This window comes from Brachycentrus maculatus, unplaced genomic scaffold (assembly GCF_059751285.1).
Source record: "Brachycentrus maculatus isolate JH-2025_06_01 unplaced genomic scaffold, ASM5975128v1 h1tg000258l, whole genome shotgun sequence".
NCBI classification, from domain to species: domain Eukaryota; kingdom Metazoa; phylum Arthropoda; class Insecta; order Trichoptera; family Brachycentridae; genus Brachycentrus; species Brachycentrus maculatus.
Window position 1 is genome coordinate 857,379 of NW_028281009.1, and position 24,995 is coordinate 882,373.

The 24,995-nt window shown below is 34.5% G+C and overlaps 3 protein-coding genes across 3 annotated transcripts in view; 1 reads left to right on the top strand and 2 right to left on the bottom strand.

Moving 5' to 3' along the window:
* The window catches only part of LOC148305942 (uncharacterized), a 52,793-nt gene extending 48,533 nt beyond the window's left edge, over nt 1-4,260 (bottom strand). Inside the window, exon 1 of the mRNA XM_088265800.1 lies at nt 2,446-4,260. Within this exon, the coding sequence (XP_088121926.1) occupies nt 2,446-4,260 (1,815 nt within the window). The remainder of the gene's footprint in view (nt 1-2,445) is intronic.
* A 4,332-nt stretch (nt 4,261-8,592) lies between these two features.
* LOC148305943 (UBX domain-containing protein 1) lies at nt 8,593-13,818 on the top strand. The gene is made up of 5 exons (XM_088265834.1): nt 8,593-8,747; nt 8,829-9,219; nt 10,431-10,615; nt 12,688-12,980; nt 13,600-13,818. The coding sequence occupies exons 1-5, from the start codon at nt 8,695-8,697 to the stop codon at nt 13,647-13,649; spliced, it is 972 nt and encodes a 323-aa protein (XP_088121960.1). The 5' UTR covers nt 8,593-8,694; the 3' UTR covers nt 13,650-13,818.
* Nucleotides 13,819-15,611: 1,793 nt separating this feature from the next.
* RNaseX25 (Ribonuclease X25) lies at nt 15,612-24,758 on the bottom strand. Its single transcript, XM_088265835.1, has 3 exons — nt 24,677-24,758; nt 19,657-19,937; nt 15,612-17,790 (listed from the first exon to the last, which is right to left on the bottom strand). The coding sequence occupies exons 1-3, from the start codon at nt 24,730-24,732 to the stop codon at nt 17,288-17,290; spliced, it is 840 nt and encodes a 279-aa protein (XP_088121961.1). The 5' UTR covers nt 24,733-24,758; the 3' UTR covers nt 15,612-17,287.
* Between the last annotated feature and the right edge of the window lie 237 nt (nt 24,759-24,995).

Consider the following 24,995-nt stretch of genomic DNA (forward strand, 5'->3'; position numbering starts at 1 on the left):
TTTGAATCAATTTTACTATCAGTAAGTATTCGGAAATATATTTTTTAATAAAATAAATATATTCTGGCGTCTAGTTTTGATGAACCCTAAAAAACAAAAACAAAAATATTATGAAATATGTAAATGTGTGTATCATGAATGGCGCAGACAAAAGATTTATAAAGAAATTAAAAAAAAATGAACCCTTAGAAGTTATGATGATGATATCACGTGACAATAACAATAACTGTCAATAGTATGGGGTGAGGGGGAGGACACCAGCTTGTCGATGGATGTCCTCCACCAACCTGTTGATGTAGGACTGACTCAAAATATTATTATAGGGGTAGGAAATGGAAACAATACAAAACATCGCGAAATTAAAATTGAGTTAATCCATCACAACACGTCATACGATTTTTAATCAATTGCGTGTACAGTAAAACCTCAATATGACAGACTGATCATGGGGAGGAGGTGTCCGTTAAAACCGAAAATCCGTTATATATTTTTTAAACCCTTATCCACACCGATGGTGTATAGGGCACTGCCAATATAAACGCAGCGTTATCTTGATCGTTAACACATGAAGGAAAGGTGATCAGCCCTCCGCTTCAGGTACCAGTCCAGGATACTATTTAATAAATATTAATGTGAAAAAATCTCTTAAATTTTTTATTTGACCCCCTCCTGGGAATCGAACCGGAGACCTCCAAAACGGTAGCCGAGCGTGCTGACCATTGCACTACGGAGGCGGACATATAAAAAAGGTTGAAAATAAACTTATAAAAAAACCTTTTTAAAAATATGAACACTGTATTTAAATAAAATAAACGATACAAAACACAAACAAATTATAATTAATGTCTTCGGACACTCATCGTAAAGTGACGTTGCTGTTTGGTATCGATGCGCTTGCTTTCTGTAATCCTGATTTGAAAAAGGAATCAAGTTTTATTTGCTGTTTTAAATTTTCCTGTTTTTTATAATTAAATCTCTAAAATTACGAAAATGCGTATAATATTTATTGACCGGGTATTTTGTCTGTTATATCCGAAGTTCCTTAAATAGAGGTCCGTTATATCGAGGTTCTACTGCACTACGAAAATGACGTTGAAAATAGTTTCATGATTTTTTGAATGACCTGTGATTTTTTAGTTGAATTTTGGTACCGTGGTGTTGTCGTGGACGTAACGTCAGAGGCTTGTGGCTTGATGACCACTCTATAACAACATAATTCCTACTTGTGATTTTGTACCTGTACATAGATATGTTTTCGGTTGTCTTGTCGGTATTGTTAGTGTCCAGATTTAATAAGGACCTCAAATGTGCGATCATAAATTTATATTAATTGATTTCTCACATTTACAATTCTTATGTAATATTATTGTTAGGTGATCACTTTACACACGTGTAACATTCACCAATTCCACCCATTATTGACAACCACACTACTCAAATTCTTGGAAGTTCTATATATATGAACCAATTTAGAAACCCTGTTCATGAATCACTAGAACTTCACTAGAGATATCTATTGGTGAGATGTAAAGAAGCTTTTTACTAAGCAGAAACTCTTATATTAGTATGTGAGATCCGAATCCTGGATTATAATCACACACATGAGAAACGCCAGAAAATACCATTTTCATTTCCATATATGAAAGTAACTCCTGTAATTGGAGATAATCCAGATTTTGTGAACAAGTATTTGGACACACTCAAAATGTTGTAAATGAATTATCTGGTCAAATTATAGGCTTAATAATGGAAATGAAAATGGTATTTTCTGGCGTTTCTCATGTGTGTGATTATAATCCAGGATTCGGATCTCACATACTAATATAAGAGTTTCTGCTTAGTAAAAAGCTTCTTTACATCTCACCAATAGATGTCCCTAGTGAAGTTCTAGTGATTCATGAACAGGGTTTCTAAATTGGTTCATATATATAGAACTTCCAAGAATTTGAGTAGTGTGGTTGTCAATTATTGTTAGGTTGTAAAAACATGTTTGGCTTTTTTAATTCATCTATAATAAAGTGACATGTGCCAATAAGTAAAAAAGTGCTTTCACATAGTTTAATTCTTAGTCTTAAAAAAATACCCATCTCAATTTTTATCAACTTTAAATTTGTCAATAGTTTTTCGAAAAAAAATAATTTGGAATTGATGAAAAATTTTAGGAAATCGAACAAAACAGTATTTATGCTATTGATATCACTTTTATCATAAGGAAAACGATTTTTGAAATAGTAATGCCGGTATCGATTTGGATTTTGGTTATTACATAGGTAGATTTCACCATACATATTTTATGCGCAATAATTTATAGAATCGTTTAACACGTCACCTCGACATCGGCGTCGGCGTCGGTACAAGTTTTTTTGTGTGTATTGTGTACGCATGTGTTACACATTACTCACATTATGACGGCAAATTATTGTGAAAGTATTTTTGATTGCTTACCATTTTGTAGAGATCTTTAAAGATGTCATCATCAAACACGTTCAGTTCTTCCATCGTGTCTTCCAAGGCATTGTCGCTACTGGATCCAGAACCGGTGGAACCGGATCCTGACTGGCCCGACATGTAGTCGTCGTGAGAATATGATATCTCTCCCAGAGGCTGTATAGAGAACTTCTCATTGTACCTCGGAGGAGATACGAGGGAACTTCTCTGAAGGCGCAGAGCCTCTGCTTGCTGGTCGCGATATGCGTTTAAAACGTCGTCATGTTTTTCCACGGAAATTTTTAAACTGTCGTCATTACCGTTGTCATTAGGCTTATTTTCTCCGAGTTTAGACTTTGTCGAAACACCAAAATGTTGCTTGCAATACATTGAAAGATCGTTCAAAGATTTTGACTTTCTTTTCTTACTCGGACTTAGAAGCTCGTTTTTTCCATACTTTCTATGTTTTGGTAGAGTCGTTTTTGGCTCAACTGGTAGTGGAATCATACTTCTGTAAATTCGTGACTTTCTCAGGGTTCCATCACGATTCGATTCTGCAGTTCTGGACTCTTCGTTATTCTTCGACTTATCGCTGTGAATCTCCGAACTACTGGATGTCTCAGGAGTAGGTGAGCTTTTGGAATATTCTTCAGTGGTGTCATCCGCGTCACTGTTCTGTATGGTATCACTATCGGGGGTCCGCATTTTTACAATTTCACCCCCGAACCTCACTCTTCTCGGAGTGCGCCTAACTTCCTCGTATTCTTCGATCTCGCTATCCGTTAGTACTTTCACTAAACTTTTATTGTACTTTGTAAAATCGTACGATTCTTCCTCGCTCTCGTTATTCGCATTTGTTCCATTCTCTTCTTCTTCGAGAATGGTCATCGTAATCGCCGTATCCGAATCAAAGGTAAATTCCGTCTCTAGAATAATTTTTCCGTTCGGAAGACTTTCGGAATCATCCATGTCTACGGTTAAAGTAGAATGGTTTTTGCTATCGTTATGTTGAGCATTTAATAATACTTCCGGTTGTCCGGAAATGAACATTTCTTCCGATTTTTCATCATTCGATTGGATATCCTCCGCCGTAGATTTAATATTAGTGTTACTCGATTTTGAATCATTACCGGGTAAAGAAGGTAAATTATATACCTCGCACAACATATTGAAATTTTCACTAACACTCGGATCTAGGCTTTCGATGTGTTCTTCGAATGTTTTTTTCCCGATCAACTCCTTCAGTTTGATGAGAGATCTCATCGCGACTTCTTGGTACAAAACTTGAAACAGTTTAGAAGATAGCGCTTTAATAACCGAGATTATGGCGTCCGAAGAGTTACCAAGGAACCCTAACGAGGGCTGAAGGAGGGAGGGAAGCGCGAGAATGACTCCCATAGTGACATCTTCTTGGAGTTTGTCATTGATGGAGTTTTTTTCGAGGCATTTGGTGCAGATTTCTGATATGACATAGTCTTTATTTTCGCTGTGGGATATGTAAATTCTCAGAGCGTCCAGAGCTCCCTTGCGGACTGCGGGCGCGGGATGGCCGAGGTTGGCGAGCAAGTCCGGCAGGAGCGGGGGGAGCAGGGAGTCCAGGGAGGACCTCAGCACGGGCACCAGGTCCGCGAGGACGCGCAGGGCGTGCTGGCGCACCTCTCGCTCGGGGTCGCGCAGGCGGTGGCGCAGGGCCGCCAGCACCTCCTGCAGGTCCACCTCGGCCGGCAGGCGCTGGGTGCGCACGACCCGCTCCCACAGCGGCGTGAGCTGCAGCGAGGCGGTCCCGTGGCGGGCGCCGGGCAGGAGCTCCATGCGGGGGGCGCGGGCGGGCATGCGGCTGGACACGCGCGCTCCGTAGCGCCGCTGCTGACGGACTGCCGCCCTGCCGCCCTGCACCCTGCCACCCGCCGCCCTGCACCCCGCCGCGCTGCCCGCCCCGCCCCGTCCCCGCCGGCCGGACACACACACTCGAGCGCACAGGTGTTCCCATTACGGACTGACAAATTAACCACTTCAAAAACCCAACGAATTACCCTTGAGGCCAGTATTTTAGATTTGTTCACTTTTATTAGTGATATATACTTGTATAAATAAAATAGATATACAAACGAACACGTAGTACAATATATTTCAATTTTTAGGTCAAGTATTTTATATTTGATATTTTAACCTTTCATGTTTTATTTGTATTTACTTGTATTTGATCTTTCCCTTTTCCCCTTTTCCTCCCTCCCGCCCTTCTTCGAATGTTTTCGTAGAAAAGCCTTTTGAACATAGGAAGTAACATTGGGGTTAAGAGGGTATTTTGTAGATTTCTAAAAAAAATACAACATTTCGAGTGTGTCCTAATACTTGTTCACAAATCTGGATTATTTCCATTTAAGAGTAATTAATAATATTCCAGATTTGTTATTTGGACACACTCAAAATGCTGTAAATAAATTAACTGGTCAAATTATAAGCTTAAATAAAATTAAATGATGTTTTCTAGCGTTTCTCAAGTAAGTATGTGAATATAATCCAGGATTCGGACCTCAAATACAAATGAAAGAGTTTCTACCTAATAAGAGCTTTCCTCATCTCACCATAGATGTCTCTAGTGACTCTCGAACACTGTGATTCAAGTTCGATCAATACCTAAATCTAGAAGTTTCAAGAATTTGAGTAGCGTGGTTGTCAATCATGGGTAGATTTGATGAATGTTACACGTCATCACTTACATAAACCAGACTTCCATATTTTTCTACATCTATATTGAGATGTTTAAAATAATTTCTAAAAAGGTTCGTCTGCCCTGATGGCAGTCAATCATAGATTCATGGATCATAAATCTATGATTCACTGGATCCGTAAGGGAGCATAATGAAACCGAAACGTATAATTTTGAAGGAATGTAAACAAAAGCAACAAAAAAAAAGTTCTTAACAACGAACTAAAAGAATTCCTTATTGAATTTTTGAAAACTTGCGTAGGGGAGAAGCTATTTTAATATTAACCCTTTCGCCTTTACACTCTCAAAGTCATTATTTACTCATAACATTTCTGTTATCTAAGCCGAGGAGAGAAATGCAAAATATAATATATTTAAAAAATTTGAGTGTGTCCAAATGTCTGTAGTGATTCAAGAAAAAAATTCAAAGTTGGTTCATATATATATAGAACTTCTAAGAATTTGAGTAGGATAGTTGTCAATAATGGGTCGAATTGGTGAATGTTACACGTGTGTAAAGTGATCACTTAAACCGGCCTATGACAGGTCGTAAGCCCTGTAAATATCCAGACTTCCATATATTATTTTTCTTCTTTTTTTAAGATGCCAATAATTAATTAGAAGCTGAAATCTAATCAATTTCCCTATTTAATAACTATAAAAGCATTAATTTATAAAAATCATTTAAGGAGTTCAAAAATGCTAACATATTTTAAATTTTATTATTTAAAACCCTTATCCGCACCAAATGGTGCATAGGGCACTGCTTCATATAAACGCAGTGTTATCTTGATCGTATAGACATGAAGGAAAGGTGATCAGCCCTCCGCTTCAGGTACCAGTCCAGGGTAATATTAAATAAATATTACAGTTAAAAAATCACTTTTATTTATTTTACCCCCCCTGGGAATCGAACCCAGGACCTCCAGAACGGTAGCCGAGCGTGCTGACCATTACACTACGGAGGCGGACGCCTATAATATAATATATATATAATAAATATAATATATAAAATATTATGATAAATGGCTTCCACAGTTTTAGACTTAAAACAATAGAAGCTGGAAAAATCCTTAACCTTTGAAAGAGTTCTTTCGAGTTGGTTTAGCATTGAAAACATCCCCCAAATATAACACATACTTTAAAATGACTGTTTTTTTTTATGTTTTTGTGCTTTCCTTAATGAAGTACTATTTAGTATCAAATTGAGTATCAATATAGCTCAAGGTTTATCAAATATGTATACATATTCATATGTTTTACAAATAAATACGTCATTATCGAAATTATTTTAATTCTGGTTAATCGAAACTTCGGTATTAATGTTTATCCGTTACGCATTGAAAAATATTTATAATTACGCACACCTGCAATGACCTAAAATAATAATTGAAAGTTTTAATTAACACGTCGTATACCTTCGGACAAAATTATCAGGTAAAATATTCTGCATTTGCGGAAAATTTAAAAGAATAAACATATATATTTGGTCGGTGAAAGAAAAACACCGACTGAAAGATTATTTTCAGTGTAATATAACTAAAAATTTATATGGATCACGATGAATAATTATTATTTGTATTTTTTGTAAAACTTTTTTCGTCTTTTTATGAAAAAGAAAAAAATCTATGAGAGGACGCCATTGGGCAGAAGAGGCAAAGGCAGACACTCATTATATTTTATTTATTAATAAGTATGTAATATATTGTTGGATAAACTATGTTAATTATATTATCTAAGGATCTGCGATGCGAAGTGATGGGGCAAGTGAACAAAGCTGCAGCCATCTCAGGATGCCTGAAAAATGCTATATGGAAAAACCCTGAGATGAAGATCGGCAGCAAGATCAAGATATACAAAACTTGTGTCCGACCCATCATGACGTATGGAATCGAAAGTAGAGCAGACACCGCTGCCACAAAAAACACGCTTAGAGTGTCAGAAATGAAGACTCTGAGAAGCATAACAGGCAAGAGTCTTCGAGATAGACTGAGAAATGCCAAGATCAGGGAAATATGCGAGATCGAAGATGTCGTTAGGTGGGGAAGGCAACGAAGAAGACAATGGTATGCGCATGTGAGGAGAATGGAACCATCCAGACTCCCCCACATCGCATTGTACGGCCAACCCCATGGTAGACGACTCCCGGGCAGACCACCAAAGAGATGGGCCGATAGCTGGGAATCGACGTCGCAGGAAGCTAATCCCTCTTAAAAACAGGCCGTAAGGCCTACAATAAGAAGAAGAAGAAGAAGAAGAATTATATTATTTGACCGAGGTAATCGACCTTACCGAAAATATATAGAATAAGCGAGTGATATGATAATATGTCAAGGTAATAATAAAAAGGAATTGATTAATACCTACATTAAAATATGGTAAAAATAAAAATTAAGCTCACGTACTTAAGTATTTATAAACATACTAGATTTCCATCATCAATAAATATCGCTTCGAACATGTCTACGGCGATTATCTATACATTGAACGTACGACTATTAAAAACTTACCATTTTATTCTAAAACTTATTGATATTATTAAAATGGATAACTTTGAAAATAACAATGTTTGGTTTTTAACAGTAATAAGCATAAAATGCATTTTTTGTTATTGAAGCGCACGTGAAATCTTTCACGGTATTTTTATACATAATATTTATAAAAAAATAACGTGAAATTTTTTTTTCTCTTCGTGAGGTTCAAATATTTTTACAACGTGGCGGACCAAGTAAACCGAGCGTGGTCCGATACATGATCTCAATCGGAATATTGTGTGACAACAAAGGGTTAAGGACAGGTTCGGCGAACTCTAAAAAAATTTAGGTACCAGTTCTAGCGAACCGGTGCGAACTAGCTGAATCCCACTACTGCTGTTATTAACTGATAACTTTATACACTGTAATACTATTTTATCACTTAGCTTAGTCGTGAGCCATGTAAATTTCCAAATTACCGCATACCCTATAATTACAGTTACATATCAATAAAGATAATTAAATATAATAATTTCCGTTATTTGGTCAGTTTTGTGATAGCTGGTTTCTGTTTTACTTTATGTTTTTCAAATAAATATCTTTATATCTTTCTGACGGTCTTACTTATAAAATTATATTATTTGCAAGGATGATATCGTTATTTATAATAAACTTTTGGTAGTGATTTTATTTCCAAGTATTTTTTTTTTACCATTTTAATTTGTAAACTTATTGCTGGGAGTGACAAGCGTGATAATTTTTTTACAGTTAATAAAGCATCAATTTCTCTACACTTAGTACTGCTCTGAAATCGGCATACAAAGGCAAGTGGAATTCGAATTTGTAGTCTGAACGTAGCCTTACGGTAATAGAACGAGGAGAATTTTATAAATTTGTTCAACTTGCCCCGTTTTTTAAAATATAAGTTTATTCCATATACCGGCATACAGCTGTCATAGATTTTTATCTATGTCAAACATTAATACTTCTTTTGCTTATGTCAATTTGTATATTGTAAATTTGTGATTAGTCGTGTTTTTCGATTTTTATACCGGCCGAATCTTATAAATTAGCATATAAGTGATGACGCAAGAAGTGGAAACCTTAATTGAGATGGGGTTCTCGAGGGAAAAAGCGTAAGTTTTACTTCATATAAATTTGGTCGCGTTATATTGCGCTAGTGAAACTAATAGGTTATTCGTTATTTTGACTTGTAGCGAGAGAGCTCTGGCTGTGACTAGTAATAAAGGAGTAGAGCCGGCTATGGAATGGCTCCTGGCGCACGCCGGGGAGCCGGATCCGGTACCGTCGACAGCTTCCGCCGCTCAATCTGTCCCGAGTCCTTCGGAGCCCACGACGAGTTCCGCTCAGCAGGCGACCAGCTCGGGAGCTGAAGACGTTGCCAAGTCCATCAAGTGCGAGGATTGTGGCAAACTGTTCCGCAGTCAAACTGAAGTAGAATTCCACGCAGCCAAATCCGGCCACAGTAACTTCTGCGAGTCGACGGAAGAGAAGAAACCTCTCACGGAAGAGGAGAAGAAGGAAATGTTAGTAAAATTGGAAGAAAGGATGAAGGAAAAGAGGAAAGAGAGAGAAGATAAGGAAAAGGTTTGTCTTAATCATAATTATTATTGCTCGCTTTCCAGCCTATGTCACACATAAGAGAACCTCAAGTTATTAACTTGATTTGTTCCGTTAAATTGTTTATAACACTAGATATTTTTTCTCATATGAATCAATGTAAAATTAATAAACCTGTTCCGAACTTCACAAAATTTTACAAAATTCACAATGAAAATTCATTACAAAATTGCTGAAAATTGCGAATTGGCACTATTTTAAAAATATTTATAATGTCTTAAAAAAAATTGTACCAAAATGCTAGATTTTGTCACCATAGAACCCGTTGTGGGGTCAAATTCAGCGTGTATATATGTTTAAGCGCCCTTGAGGTAAATTCTCATAAAAACGGAGCTATTAAAATTGTACAATAAATTATTTTAATAATAACAATTCTATACACTAAAATAGAAGTATGTATAAAGAAATGGAAAGATATCCAGGAATTTCTGGGAATACAGACTAAGAAAATATATTCTAAAATAAAAATAATTAAGTAATAATGGTTTCATGTCTATTTACTATACTTCAATCTTTAAAAGTAAGTTCTTCAAATAGAGGATATCATGGATCGCGTGGCAAAACTCAAATAGAAATGGCCAGTACATATTACAAAATATTAAGCTAAAATTACTTTTATGTTTTATGAGTGACAATGTTATCCCTGGTTATATTAGTTTGAAACAGATTTGTGAGATTTGACTAGTGGCTAGCGGCTAATATATTGTACGTATTACAGCTCCATACAAGTATCATGATATAATGATCTATAATTTATATTTGAAGCACTAACTTTGTGATTTTCTATTTTATAATTAAAATGTAACTTTGTTTTAAAATCACTATAAATATTTTATTGTAATTTAATTATAATGTCTACCGTTTTCTTTATCAAGAAGCGGTTAGCTTCGAAACATTATGTTACATTTTAATTATATAATGATCTCTCGACGTATCATAGTATTTGTATCTGTGACTGATATACTAGGAACACCTCTACTTATTCCCTTTCTTTATCCAGCATTGGAGGACAGAGGGCTCATGAATAAGAAGAAGAAGAAGAAGAATCTTGAAAATATTTACACATTCATCTTCGTCTTTGTCCCTTATCTGCTCATATCAGTAATGCAGTTTAGGCAAAATATTCTAAGTACACGTTAAAATATTGTAATGCATGACGTGCATTTTTTAATTTTCAGTCTGAGCAGTTGGAGAGGGAGCGAATTAGGATAAAGTCGGGCAAGGACATGCAGGACGCCAAGCAGCGGCTGCAGGAGCAGGAGATGCAGAAGATCGTGGAGCAGCGACGGAGAGACAAGCTGGACGACCAGACGGCTCGTGACAAAGTGCGCCAACAGATCCAAGCGGATAAGGAAGCCAGGAGGTCACTGCTTCTGAATATATTTTTTATTGTATTGCTAAAAATAGGTTTGGATAAATTATGTAGAACTCTTCATTATTATCTGCATAACTATGCAGGGAATAGAATAAATGGTGCTTTGAACAAAGTGATTGCAAAAAATAATGTCCATAGTAGCCAATCTGACAGTTCACAACAGAGTGCTGGTACCGACACTGATGTATGGAAGCGAAACACGGAACTGGCAAAAGAAGGATGAAAGCAGAGCGAACGCTGTTGAAATGCGCTCACTCAGACGAGTGTGTGGAATATCATTGTATGACAGAATTAAAAACGAAGATATAAGAAAGGAATGTAAGGCTGAACAAGGGATAATTGAAAAGATTAGGAAGAGTTCTTTAAGGTGGTATGGACATGTAGAGCGAATGGGTAACAAGAGAATGACTAAGAAAATATATGACGAGGACTGGCAAAAAAGAAAAAGAAGCACAATCAGATCAATCAGAACCTAAAATCCGGTGGTGTCAAAAGTCTGCGTAATCGGAAGGCATGTATGACTAGATGTATGGATGTAAAGGAGGCGAGGAGTGTATTTCAGGACAGAAAAGAGTGGCGTTCCCTCCTCTCTGCCTACCTGTGGAGAAACGGCGTGATTGTAGTAATAGCAGTAGATGTAGAGTTATTTTTGTATGATTATATTTCTACACCCAGTAAAATTAAAATTTGCTGGAGAAAATATATTTTATTCTCGGTGTGCACACCTAATACGAGTATGGATATCCAACTTTCTTATTGCCGCTATTCTTCTTTTTGTTTCTTAAAGTATATTTCACTCACTCCTTTCAAGAACGTCATAAATCAAAAAACTTGATTTTTCAGGAGAACGTTTTTAAAGTTTAAAAATATAATACAATTTATTAAAAATAAATATCAAGCCACTTATTAAACTTTTTACTGTGCAACAGATCTTTTTAGGTAAAACCTGAAGGTTTTTTCTTCATTTAAAAAATATTTAGTATATTTAAAAAAATAATCAAAAAATACCTTTTCTTCAAAATGCAAAACAACACTTTCTGCCATTTAACGGGTAAATATTAAGTTAAAAATATGCGTCTTTTGCTGGGATATAGTACATTTTTTGAGCATTCCGGAAACATGCACAACTGAAAATTGTCGATTTTTGATTTATGACGTTCTTGAAAGGAGTGAGCGATTTATAATTATTGGGGTTACTACGCTAGAAATACTATCTAGTATGATCATCTAATAATTTAGTGTGGGCGAAAAACTCGTCAGGAGAAGGCGGACTTCCGTTCCGTCAGAAGAGGGTTAGGCATTTTGTGTCCTAGCTTGGTTTATGGTACCAATGTCCTTCACTATTTTTCCTCATGAATCCGATAACGGATAGGTCCTTACCCAAGCTCCTGCAATGCGCCTTCAGCTGTTATCTTTGAAAACTGAAACGGAGGCAAAGCATTAACATGTGAGGGACATCCTGAGGTGTCTCATGATGTCGCCTATTAAAAGTGTACAATTTCCAAAAATATTCAAAATTGAGTTAATATGCGGAAATTTTTCGTATCACCAGTATGCTTCTCATAAATATTGACAAAATAGCGTAGTTCAACAAACGCTCGCTTTGTTGCAAAGTTTTAGTCCAAATTTAGTATAATAATTTCATAATTTTACTGAAAGAAATAAATGTTTTGTGAAATATTATTGTTTAGCTGCGGAAAGTATAATTTTATTTCGTAAATTTAATAAATCAAGTATTTATGTTCAAATTAAATCGTAAAAATTAAGCAACATTTTATCTAGAAAAGTATTGAAACTGAAAATGATTATTTTTCTGACCTACATTTCGGCTACTATATAAAAAAATTAATATATAATTTTATCCTTTAGTTGAAGGAGAGATAATGTAACTAGCAAAAAATAAGTGTTGAAAATATCATTATTATCAAAAGTATTGCGTGTTAAACCTTTAAAACGCTCTCCTGTAAAAGTAAGTTTTGAGATTATACAGTTTTGATGCGAAGGGGCGATGTGTGAGATTGTAAATTATTATTTGCTGATATTTGTGTCTCGGTTTCCAGACTAGCCGCTCTGGGCAAGAGCCCTGACGAGGTAGCCCCGCCCCCTGTGGCTGCGGCCCCGCCCCCTGCGGCTCCAGCCGCCCCCACCCCCGCGCCCACCTCGGCGCGGCTGCAGATCCGCCTGCCCGACGGCCGAGCGTTGACGCAAACCTTCGGCGTTCGGGAGCAGCTCAACGCCGTGAGACTGTACTTGGAGATCAACGAGATGAAGGACCAGCCATTTTTACTGATGACCACCTTCCCGCGCAGGGTGTTTGAGGATGAGGATTACGAGAAGCCTCTGGAATCGCTAGGTATGTTTCTCAAATCAAATATTATCATGCAGGAGGAATATCAGATTCAGCATTCCCTGCTGTGAATTGATAAAAATAAGAATATTTCAACAATATAGAAGTCTTGGTATTTACAGGGCTTATGATTTGTCATATCTCATGAAGCGTCACGAGATTGATGATATGTGTATTAGTTACAAAAAATTGAGTAACATTATTTATATACTGACATCTCAATATAGATGAACAAGAATATAAGTCTGGGTATTTATAGAGCTTACGATCCCCACTGTTATAAGACTGGTCTAAGTGATCGCTTTATACACGTGGAACATTCACCATTTTATCCATGATTCTGAACCACACTACTCAGTTTTTGGAATTTGTATTTTGCTTCAATGAACACCTTCGTTCACACGCTAGACTTCCAGACTTCTTATTCCATATTCTTCTTCATCTGTGTTGAGATATCAATTAAATAACTTCTACGTGGAGAAACCCAGATTTGTGAACAAAGTCCAGTACCAGTCGTCTTTTTCTATAAATTTATTTGCTTAAAAAATCCAGAAATGTATTCATTATTGTTTAATCAAATTGAAATATGTATTGAATATCTAAACAGAGCAAAATTTTGTTTTAGGTTTGGCTCCATCAGCTGTTGTGATTGTATCCAAACCCAGGGCGCCTTGAATATTCGTGCATTCGGATATTATTTAAAGTATAAAATATAATTCAGCAATTGTTTTACGGGGCCTCCAGATCACCTGGTTGTGTAGAACATGATTCTGATGCTGTACAAACTGTCAATAATTTTTTTTCAATAATAAAGTCTTTTTTGTTAATGTTTTTTAAGTAAAAATTGATGCACCCCTTTTTGACTATAACCCGCTTATCATCCTAATAATATGTATGTAGAAACAAACTAGCAGGTTGTAGCAACCGGTGTCAATTTCCCGCACACTTGACTGCAAGTCAACTTCATCTGTCGCCATCGGCTCTTAACCACTTAGCCCTTTTGAACGAGCAGTGTTCTCGGACGGCACATGTCACTCACTCCTTTCAAGAACGTCATATATCAAAAATAGAGTCTCCAGGATGTACTTGGCTACAATAGTTTAGAGACTAGAAGGAATGTGTATTTGATTACGCATTTTTATCGATTTGTTGCGCGGTGTGATCGATAATCCTGAAATTATCCGGAGCATTGGTCTGTATGTTCCCGATAGTTACCTAAGACAGCGTCAGCATAGATTGTTTCACATTCATATATACAGGACCAACCTGCCAATGGTTATGCCTGTAGGGAGAGATACCGCTATGTTAAACAAAATCACATTGGATATTGATCTGTTCCATGTGTCCGAAGGAGTTTTCTGAAGCGGGATTTTTCTACACCTTAAAGTCTTCTTGCTTACTTTTAATATATACGCCTTGAATATTGTTTGTTATGTTTTTATTAATTTTTTGTTGTTGTTGAATAAAAATTGGATTGGGAAGTTGGCGAGCAAATTAAAAACAAACAAAATGGCATGTATTTATGTATATTTGTAAGAAACATGGTAAATTATTATATAATTATGTATTTACATAACATTTCATGAAATAGTAAGGTAACAATACCAAATACATGACAATAATCAATATATTTTGTCTAATTGAGCACTAGCGGCAATACTGACGGTAAATAGTTTAGTTTCACTTTTAACTATGCATTTTTTTTAAATACACCAGAGACTCATTTCTGAAATCTTATAAATTCTTTTACAAATAATGGAGCTCTATAAACCCTGACATTATGATTTTTATATTAGTGTGTGCCTACTTTAGACTATTCAAGAGATTTAACACATTTTTACTAGTCCTGCATAACTCCTTCCTTGAGCTAACAAGAGACCTAATTTCCCATCCCTCTTATGTTTAAACCTTAAGTTTTCAGTGAAATTAAAAGGAAGACGGTTACATACCCAGTTTTCGTATCTCTTTCGCATTTTATTATGTCCTTTTAACATTGATGTAAAAATTAGGTTAAAACTAAGGTTTATTTAATCGAAAAGATTAGGGTTAAAAACCGACCCTTAGGAAGCTGATTTTTAGAACATTAGTTCTATAAAAATCAAGCTGTAAATAAAAAGTAAATAAAAAAAATCTATACATTGATATTTATAAAAATATCTTATTGTAAGTGTTAATTGTCTGGCTAATTAGTGGAACAATGAATTAAATAAATTGCTTCAATATTTATAAAAGCGTATCTGTTGCTGATTTTTATCGTAAATTTATACATATCATCACCTGAGGGTTTGTTTGGCCCAAGACCATTTAGAAAATCTTTGTAAGAGGTTTTTTCTTAAGAGTTTTTAACAAAGGAAAATAGTAAAATCACTCTTATAATATGAATCATCACATTAAAGGAAAAAATAAGTGTTTTATGCATAATCTGATGTCCAGTCAGAACAACACGGACACATATCGCTCACTCCTTTCAAGAACGTCATAAATCAAAAATCGTCAATTTTCAGTTGTGCATGTTTTCGGAATGCCCAAAAAATGTACTTTATCCCAGCAAAAGAGGCATATTTTTAACTTAATATTTACCCGCTACAGGGCAGAAAGTGTTGTTTTTGCATTTTGAAGAAAAAGATTGTTTAATTATTTTTTTAAATATACTTGATATTTTTCAAACGGAGAAAAAACCTTCAGGTTTTACTTAAAAAGATGTGTTGCAAAGTAAAAAGTTCAATAAGTGGCTTGATATTTATTTTTTATACATTGTATTATATTCTTAAAATTTAAAAACGTTCTCCTGAAAAATCAAGTTTTTTGATTTATGACGTTCTTGAAAGGAGTGAGCGATATGTAAACCGGGAAGTTAAGAGAAATCTATTGGCAAGAATAGTTTTATTTTCTCGTGATGTGACAAATTTAAATAGTCAGTTATTTTTCTCTTAATTTATTGAATATGTATAGGATTTTAATCATTGATTTTCTGAGGAGAAAATTACCATTTTTATAATTTTTAAATTGAGATATTTGCTTACAAAATAAATATTTTTGCTCAAATTTTGAAGTAGTCAAAATACTATATGTATTTTTGGTTTTGTTTTTGTAAATGGTGTATGAAATATACCCCCAGGAGACAATATGTAGTTTATTTCTATAAAAATTGTACACAGGAGATAATTTTCAAACTAGAAAACAAAAGCAAATACATGAAACTTATTTATATATATTTAAAAATTTATTTCATCATATCCTCATTAGGAACTTGAAATCATCAAATTTACATCAAATACCTGTACAAACAAAAACAAAAAATGTCACATAATTTGGAAAGTAAACTCTCATTACCTCAGTATCACAACCGTAATTGAAGTGCATTCAAAATATTAATGCTTCGTTTATGAAATTGCAAATAAAAAAAAAATTCATGTAGGCCGTTCGAAATTCATATTGACCAAATGGTATAATTTAAAAATCTTAAGGCTGTGAAAAAAATACAAGCATGTAATAAAAAACATACATGTTAATAAATTAATAGATATAATATTATGCAAATAAGCCATTATGGTAAAAAATCAAATTTCATTTAATTGATATACATTTTTGTATTATAAATTGTCAAATATTATGCCGTCGAAAGTTATTGCACTGTAAAAATGTAAAGTAAAGTTCATTGCACATTTAATGTTTCTACAAAGATACATTTAAAATACAATTAAAAAAATTATAAAAGTTGATTTATTCTTTGAACTAGTTAAAATATTTATGAATGAAATCAAAATTCATGATATTGCATGCGCCATTTTATTGCACATTTTATTGCAAGTTTTTAAGATATTACTTACACTGGTAATGATATGATAAGACATTGAAAGCAGTGAAATGATATTAGTGAAATAAAATGCAAGTGATTGTAAATATTAATGTAAAAGTAAAAATGGTTCATAAAGCTTCTTTTTCCTTTTTTGTTTATGACAGTGGATCTTAGAAAGACCGAAGTTCTTTAAAAAAGTGAATGTAAATGCTTAAATGTACCACAAATACCCTCATTAAATGACAAATATAGATAGCCAAGGTATCGTTGTATATTTTAATTCACCTAACAATATTTTTTTAAATCATCTTACATTGACCGAACATCAAATTGAATTTGTAAGCATTCCAAAAAATTAATTTATAAGTTCATATTTTTTTGTGATTGATATTTAATTTTTAAAGCAAGCGAATTTGACTATGTTTGGCTGATATGTAAAATCAAATGAGCGGTTATGTTAAAATAAAAATCAGTTAATTCATCAATACTATCTATCACATTGTGAAACTGGGTTCTATATAGTGAACCATTGCAGCCACATAACAAATTTGTATATTTCTATCAGTGGCCAGTCCCAGCGGCTCTGCGCATATTGTACATTTGGGACGATGTCTATGTAGGTAACCGGTATGGATGGATCGCAGTGAAGCAACGTGCCGTAGGATTCTTCGTTTTCTGTTTTTATCCCGTCGCAATCGACCAACTCCAAATTCTTGTCGAAGCAGATTCTGATCTCAAAGATATACGACTTCCCTGTCTCCGGATCCACTTCGCAGTACATGCCCGGATTCTTCCCTATTTTCTTCTTTATGGCATTGTACATATCTTCGGCTCCGTAAGCTTGGTCGGAGTCCGGAACGAATCCGGACTTCTGGAGAATATTGGACATGGAGTAGAGCTGTAGCCAGTGCAGTCCTTGTCCGAAGTATTTGGTTTCGCTATCCAGGTAAGGTAAGACAGCGGCACACGTGCCATGCTTGGTCCATTCGTGCTTCCAGAAGGAGTAAAGCGGTGTTTCTGAAATATTTGAAGACATTGACAATTAACACAACAGTGTTCAAAAAATAAAAAAAACCAGTTAATATTTAAAATTCAAGACAAAGTATTTGGGTAACATACTAATAGATCTAATAGACAGCCCATGTTCTTACGAAACATTAAAAATGTGATTTCATTATTGTATCACATTTTTATGCGTTTTTTTTATTTATTTATATGTTTTAAAATAAAATTGGTCTAATTTTCACCGAAGAAGGCAATACCTTCAGGGTTCTATATAATATGACCATTGCAGACACATAAGAAGTTTGTATATTTCAATCATAGACCAGTTTCAGCGACTTTGCACATACTGTATATTTGGGACGATATCTATGTAAGTAACAGATTTTTTTTTAAACTTTGGCATATTAAAATAGAATTGGTCTAATGTTCACCGAAGGAGGCATCATAGGCATTGGGCATAAAATAATATAAAAAAGTTAGAGAATTAGAAAATTAGTTAATAATTACATTATCGCCCATATCACCTATTCGTGACTATGTCAAAATAAGCAACTTTTCATTCAAAGCGCTATAACTTTGTTGTCCAAACGAAATTTCTCAAATTAATTGGATGAGAATTTCTGGATCACCGCAAGTACAGCCTGTTCACAGTTATTTTACCTCTAGTTTTTTTTTTTAATTATTTATTTGGCAGTATAAATAATAAAAAATAAAAACTAGAGGTAAAATAACTGTGAACATTTTTTTAAAATTATTTATTCGGCGGTATAAATAATTAAAAAAAAAACTACAGGTAAAATAACTGTGAACAGACTGTATGTACAGCCTGCTGTTGAAAATATTCAAATTCCTTAATATTTTGGAATAATTTTGTTTGGGCATCTTGGTCTTCATTCAATTTGCCACCCTAGAGCTAATGTCACATGGCCTACATTATTAGGTACTCATAAAAAAGGTACTACATATATACATTTATATGTATTTGGAAAAAAAGTGACATTCATGCCAACTATTTTTATTTCAAACATCTCTTCCACGTTTGGACTACAACAATAAAAAAAACATTTTTTTTTAAAATTTGATGTCAACCATATAATGACACTAGTATATATACTATAATATTGTTACGGCGCAATAATTCTAGCAACATGAACTGTGACCCCAAGCGCCCGCTTGGGGCAGGACGGGGTGTACGCGGGGAATGTTTACGTTATCCCTTATGAGATTGAGGCAGGGAAGACTGCATACACTTGTCATTGTACTGTCATGGCGACCTGTTGAATAAACCGATTGCATCCTAATTACGAGTTATTATTACCTATACCCGAGCCCCGTAATAATATAGTATACTTATAACATTAATAAATACATTGATAAATTAAAAAGCTTTAATAAATCACTTTCATGACCCCTTCATATAAATGTTCAGTGTCATTAACCCAAAAATGAAGGTGACCTAATAATATTAACTCTCTATCAATTATAATTAATATTTTTTGCTCTCAAATTCTTATCTGACTTGCTAGGTATGGATAGTAAATTGGTGCACTTTACCCAGCAACACAATGATTTTATTTAATTTATTTAAGAATTTCTTACTGAGCAGAAACTCTTTCATTTGTGTGTGAGGTTGAAATCATGGATTATATTCACATACATGAGAAACGCTAGAAAATATCCTTTAAATTTTTTATTTCAGCTTATAATTTGACCAGTAAATTTATTTACAACATTTTGAGTGTGTCCACACTATTTGGACACACTCGAAATGTTGTAAGTTAATGTGAAGTTAAAGATATCTACACTACATAGCTGAAACGTTAATTTCCATATGGACTCGTAGCCCTGGCCAGGATGAGTAATATACTTTATAATTACCTTTCTCAATATTGATCCAATTTTGCTCTAGCTGTTTCTCAATCGGCTCCAGAAGAGAAGGATTGAAGTGCCATGAATTATTGCAGAACCCTGGTCCAATGGTTCCAAGCTTGGTTGGCCATATACCGTGGATGGTCCAGGCGTCCTTCTGCGAGGGCAGCGTGCAGGAGCGGTCCGGTCCTTTCTTCTTCCAGTCCAAGCAAACAGTAGCCGGCCAGTGTTGAGTGAAAATCAACACATCCCACTCGTGTTCCGATACATTGCTTATCTCATCTTCTGCGCTGGAATTTTATAACAATAAACTAAATCACCTTATAACAGATAACAGAAGACAGACTTCCACGTATCGCCCTTCAAAGTAACCCTGAAGGACGCAGACTTCCGAAAAAATGGAAAGACAGCTGGGAGTCAACATCCCAAGAGCGACACGCGGAGGCACAAACAGATCCCTAGGATCTACAAAAAGAAGAAGAAGAAGAAGACCTTATAACAATGGCAATGGGCAGGACATATTGCAAGACAATACCCCACAAGATGGACCCCAAGAATTTTACGATGAATGTTGTTACGGAGAGATGTTGGAAGACCCCAAAAGAGATGGTCCGACGACAAAGTCGCTGTGGGGGGTAAAAACTGGCTGCAAGCAGCAAACAACCGGAGGAAATGGAAAGAAGGCAAAGAGGCCTATATCCAGCAGTGGAGGTCAGAGGCTCATGAAAAAGAAGAAGAACAACAACTTCGGTTTGTTTTAAACAAATGGTTAGCATATCCCTAAACATATCCTTTAGGAACTGAAAAATGAATGTTTGGATAAGGGAAAAGACCAATGTAACAGATGTGATTCGAAGAATCGCGGATTAAAAGGCTGGGCAGGTCATGTGGTCTGAGGATAGATGGACGAAAAAGGTGCTTGACTGATGACTGGAGGCCTAGAATAGGACGCAGAAGGGTGGGTAGGCCCCAGACAAGATCATCTGATGACATTAAAAAGTGGCGGGCCTGCACTGGAAGAGAGTTGCTTCCAAAAGACAACTGTGGAAGTCAAAGAGAAAGGCCTCGGTTCAATACTGCACAAGAAGAAGGCTGAAGTAAGTAAGTAGGTTACACAAATGGCGGATTTAACCAGACTTTATTACCATATCAATATCTTCTTTATCTATATTGATATAATTATAACACCTCATTACAATCAACTCAGCTACTAAATGATCCTGCTAATGAGTTTATTTCTTTTTCTACGATATTTGCCATGGCTTTAGATTACAAGACAATGTGCGGTACATAATACTGAAAATTGTTTAATTGATATTTAAAATTTATTATTTATCTGAATTTCATCATTATTCGGTGTTGTTTGGCTCTATATTATTTATCCATACTTTGGTGTTCTTTATATCTATTTCAGTGTTATTCTGCTATAGTTTGGTATCATTTAGATGAATCCAAGAATCAACAATAAAAATGGGAGTCGAACACTGCAATATATCGTTCTGAACATTTTTAATTTGTTGCCGACGGATGTTAGAGGTCAAAATAAAATATGGAACAAAGGCAAAATAAAGGAATGGTGAATGATCAAGAGTTAATTTTATGAAAATTGTAAAATGTTTATATTCTTAATTTTTCTCTCTTTTTTGTGTGTAAATTAGGTTTATATTATCCACTGACACTTTGTGATGGAATTGCATTTTTAATTTATTATTAGATTAAAACCAATATTTTTAGCTTTTCCACTTTTTTTTATTTGACCAGCGACCGGGTTTCGTCGTTACCGACATCATCAGACTGGTGATCAGTCTGATGATGTCGGTAACGACGAAACCCGGTCGCTGGTCAAATAAAAAAAGTGGAAAAGCTAAAAATATTGGTTTTAATCTAATAATAAATTAAATTAGGTTAAAATGGTTAAAAACAATAAAAATTTGTTAAAAAAGAACTCCACCGACAAGACACACAAGGTGGCTTGGTGGGTCTCTGCAACTTTTTTTTTTGACTATGTTTAAAATTGTGATTTAAATAAATGTATACAATTTACGTTAATAATTTTTTTTTTAATTGTTCTATGTTTATACATATTTGACCCTACTTCGGTATTACTAAGCTTAATTTCAACATTAGCCAGCCTTACCTTGGTATTATTTGACTCAACTTTGTTATTTATAAGGCCTACTCTAATGTTTTTTGTCCGCCTCTAAATTGTAGTGGTTTTCACATTTATTGACCGTACTGGCCCGGCTTCAATATTATCTGGGTCTAATTTATTTAATATTACCCTGGACTGACGTAATTGAAGCTCATGGTTGACCACCTTACCTTCATACAATTGATGGTAAATTAAACAATGACGACTCCCGGGCAGACCACCAAAGAGATGGATTGACAGCCAGGAATCAACATCGCAGGAGGCTAATCTCTCTTAGAAACAGGCCACAAGGCCTCCACCAAGAAGAAGAGGACAAATGAAATATTGTAATAAAATTATGTAGTGCTTTATGCATCATTAGGTTTGGATAAAGGCCAGAAGAAGAAGAAATACTCTAATTTTACACGGCTTTGCTTCGGCGTTATTCAATTTGCTTTGGTATTGTTGGCCTTACTCGATACACCTACTCAGTCCCTAAATGTGCGTAACTCTCAAAAATTGTGATGTGAAAAACCGCTAATAAATAATTTGTGATCACTTCATGGTGCGTTAAATGAGCAGAAGTATTACCGTAGGAACATTTATTCATTTTAAAATTAAATATTAGTAATTCAGAAGAAGTAAATAATGTATAGTAATGACACATTGAATAAGCGAAACAATGAGGCACAGCAGATTGTTTATTAAATGTGTCAAGCATCCACATGACGCAATTGTAAAATATTGCTTTATACACATAAATATGTGGACTCAAATCCACAACTTTCATTCGGGACAATGCTATAATTGACTCACTCCACACACGATAACGTTTTTAATTAGAGATAAAAGATGAATCATTTAAATATGGCAAGAGAAAATATAATTACGTTAGCAACAATGCAAAAAATAAAATACATAAATATTTATCATTGTGATTGAGGGTTTTACCTCTATAAAATAACCAGGGTGGTAGTGTAAATTTATTTAAACTTACAATGATTAAAGAAAACACTTCGTTTTTTACCACTTGAGTTTTATTATAGACTACATGTTTCAGAAGTTAAACTTCCATCATTCAGGTCTGTATAATAATGTTATTATACAGACCTGAATGATGGAAGTTCTGAAACATGTAGTCTATAATAAAACTCAAGTGGTAAAAAACGAAGTGTTTTCTTTAATCATTGTATCATGTCTTACCACAAAGTTAATGCCGAAACAATAAATAAAATTATTTAAACTTCATGTACAGAAAAAGAAAAAGTACATTGGTTTGTTTAGTTGGCTTATTACTAAAAAACAATATCTTCCTTCCAACCAAAAAAGACAAGTGATATCGGTCAAAATGTTTAATACCATATATAGCTGTTTGTAATCAGAGGGTTGAACATAAAAAAAAACATGAATTGCAAATTGATGATAATAAGAAAGGCAAAGAAAAAAGGGAGTTTAGGGAAGGAGGTAGAGGGAAAAATTAAGGGATAAGGTTTGATGGACAGTTAGGATTCTAATGATAGAGAGTAAATGTCTCAGACGTTTCTTAAAAGTTATTAGAGAGAGTACATTTTTTTACAAGGGGATGTAATTCATAACATTACTTTTGAACTTTTATTTTTAACTAACTAGCATTTTGATACTGGTTGTTGATCCGTATTGTCAAGAAACCAGAGTTACTGATTTAAAATATTAGTTTTTACGAATAAAAGTAATTTGAAATTCAATCAGTAAATCTTGAGAGGAGTATGTGTCACCAGTTATATTGTAAAACAGAATAGAAATTATTTAAAGAATAGCTAAATATCCAATAAGTGGAAAAAAAAACTTTCAATCCTCTTTTTGATGGGTCAAAACAGATTTATTGAATATGTATCAACGAAATTATTTCACATACTAACTCCTATAAACTAGTGGTACATTAAGCCGTGTATCCACTATGTTCGCATGTAATAAGTAGTAGCACGAAGAAAGTAAGTAGCGAGTGCATTGAGGAGCACAGTTTTTGCAGCTGTTGCAAACACATCTCTACAGGGGAAGTTGCAGTTATAGGGAGGGCTACATGTCCACTATTCCAGTATCAAATTTTTCTGCTGTTGTTCGATGCCAAAATTAAATGATCACCACTTACATATCGTGCACTCTTTTCGACAACGTCATAAATCAACAAACTAGATTTTTCAGGAGAATGTTTTTAAAGTTTAAAAATATTATACAATGTTTTAAAAATAAATATCAAGCCACTTATTGAACTTTTTACTGTGCAACAGATCTTTTTAGGTAAAACCTGAAGGTTTTTTCTCCATGTGAAAAATATTTCATTTATTTATAAAAATAATTAAACAATACATTTTCTTCAAAATGCAAAAGTAACATTTTCTGCCCTGTAGCGGGTAAATATTAAGTTCAAAACATGCCTCTTTTGCTGGGATATAGTACATTTTCTGGGCATTCCGAAAACATGCACACCTGAAAATTGACGACGATTTTTGATATATGACGTTGTTGAAAGGAGTGAGCGAAATGTTTGCAAAATTGATGTTACGTTCACTTAGTATGTATCGCTATATTTTCTTAATTTGACACTATTTTATAGGAGAAATTTGTTGCATTGTTAGTACATCCTGTCATAACATCACAGTGGAAAAAGGCATTTTGGTCAATGTTAAAAAAATATATGCTGACCCAGTTTAAGCCATTTAAGAAATGGGACTTAAGAGGAAGTTTTAATGTAACTTTAATAAAATCATAAAGATGTGTTAAATAAGCACGTAACGTGATAAAAAAATAGCGAAATATAATGAGATTTTATTATTAAAACGAGTAAGCAAAACCTATGCATGAAAGTAATAGAATGAATTTCCATTCCAATAAAAACAGGTTTATATTTTAATTACTAACCTTGTAACTACTGATAACGCCACAATGATACAAAGCGCTCTTTTAATCGCCAACATATTATTGCACTGTGACCCAGAATAATAAAATATTATGCTTTTTTTCAGAAGAAACGTCAGTCTGTCAGCTGCTCATGTTGACGCTAACCTCCATTTTTAATACTGTCGCGCTCTGGCGGCAGAATGTGAAACATAAATATCGGTAAAAAAGAAATCAATCACTTGAAAATGGAGAAAACCTGACGTGAACGAAATCATTATTTTATAATATTTCAAAACGCAATTAAAACAATTAAATTTCAAGAAAATATTTGCGGATTTTT

Bases quoted from the DNA above. Each gene is read 5' to 3' on its own strand.
- RNaseX25 (XM_088265835.1), bottom strand. From the start codon at position 24,732: ATGTTGGCGATTAAAAGAGCGCTTTGTATCATTGTGGCGTTATCAGTA. The intron at 19,938-24,676 runs GTTAGTAATTAA...ATAAAATTCCAG, and splicing joins GCGTTATCAGTAGTTACAAG to CGCAGAAGATGAGATAAGCA. The intron at 17,791-19,656 runs GTAATTATAAAG...CAAATATTTCAG, and splicing joins TTGGATCAATATTGAGAAAG to AAACACCGCTTTACTCCTTC.
- LOC148305943 (XM_088265834.1), top strand. From the start codon at position 8,695: ATGACGCAAGAAGTGGAAACCTTAATTGAGATGGGGTTCTCGAGGGAA. The intron at 8,748-8,828 runs GTAAGTTTTACT...TTTGACTTGTAG, and splicing joins GGGTTCTCGAGGGAAAAAGC to CGAGAGAGCTCTGGCTGTGA. The intron at 9,220-10,430 runs GTTTGTCTTAAT...TTTAATTTTCAG, and splicing joins AGAGAGAAGATAAGGAAAAG to TCTGAGCAGTTGGAGAGGGA.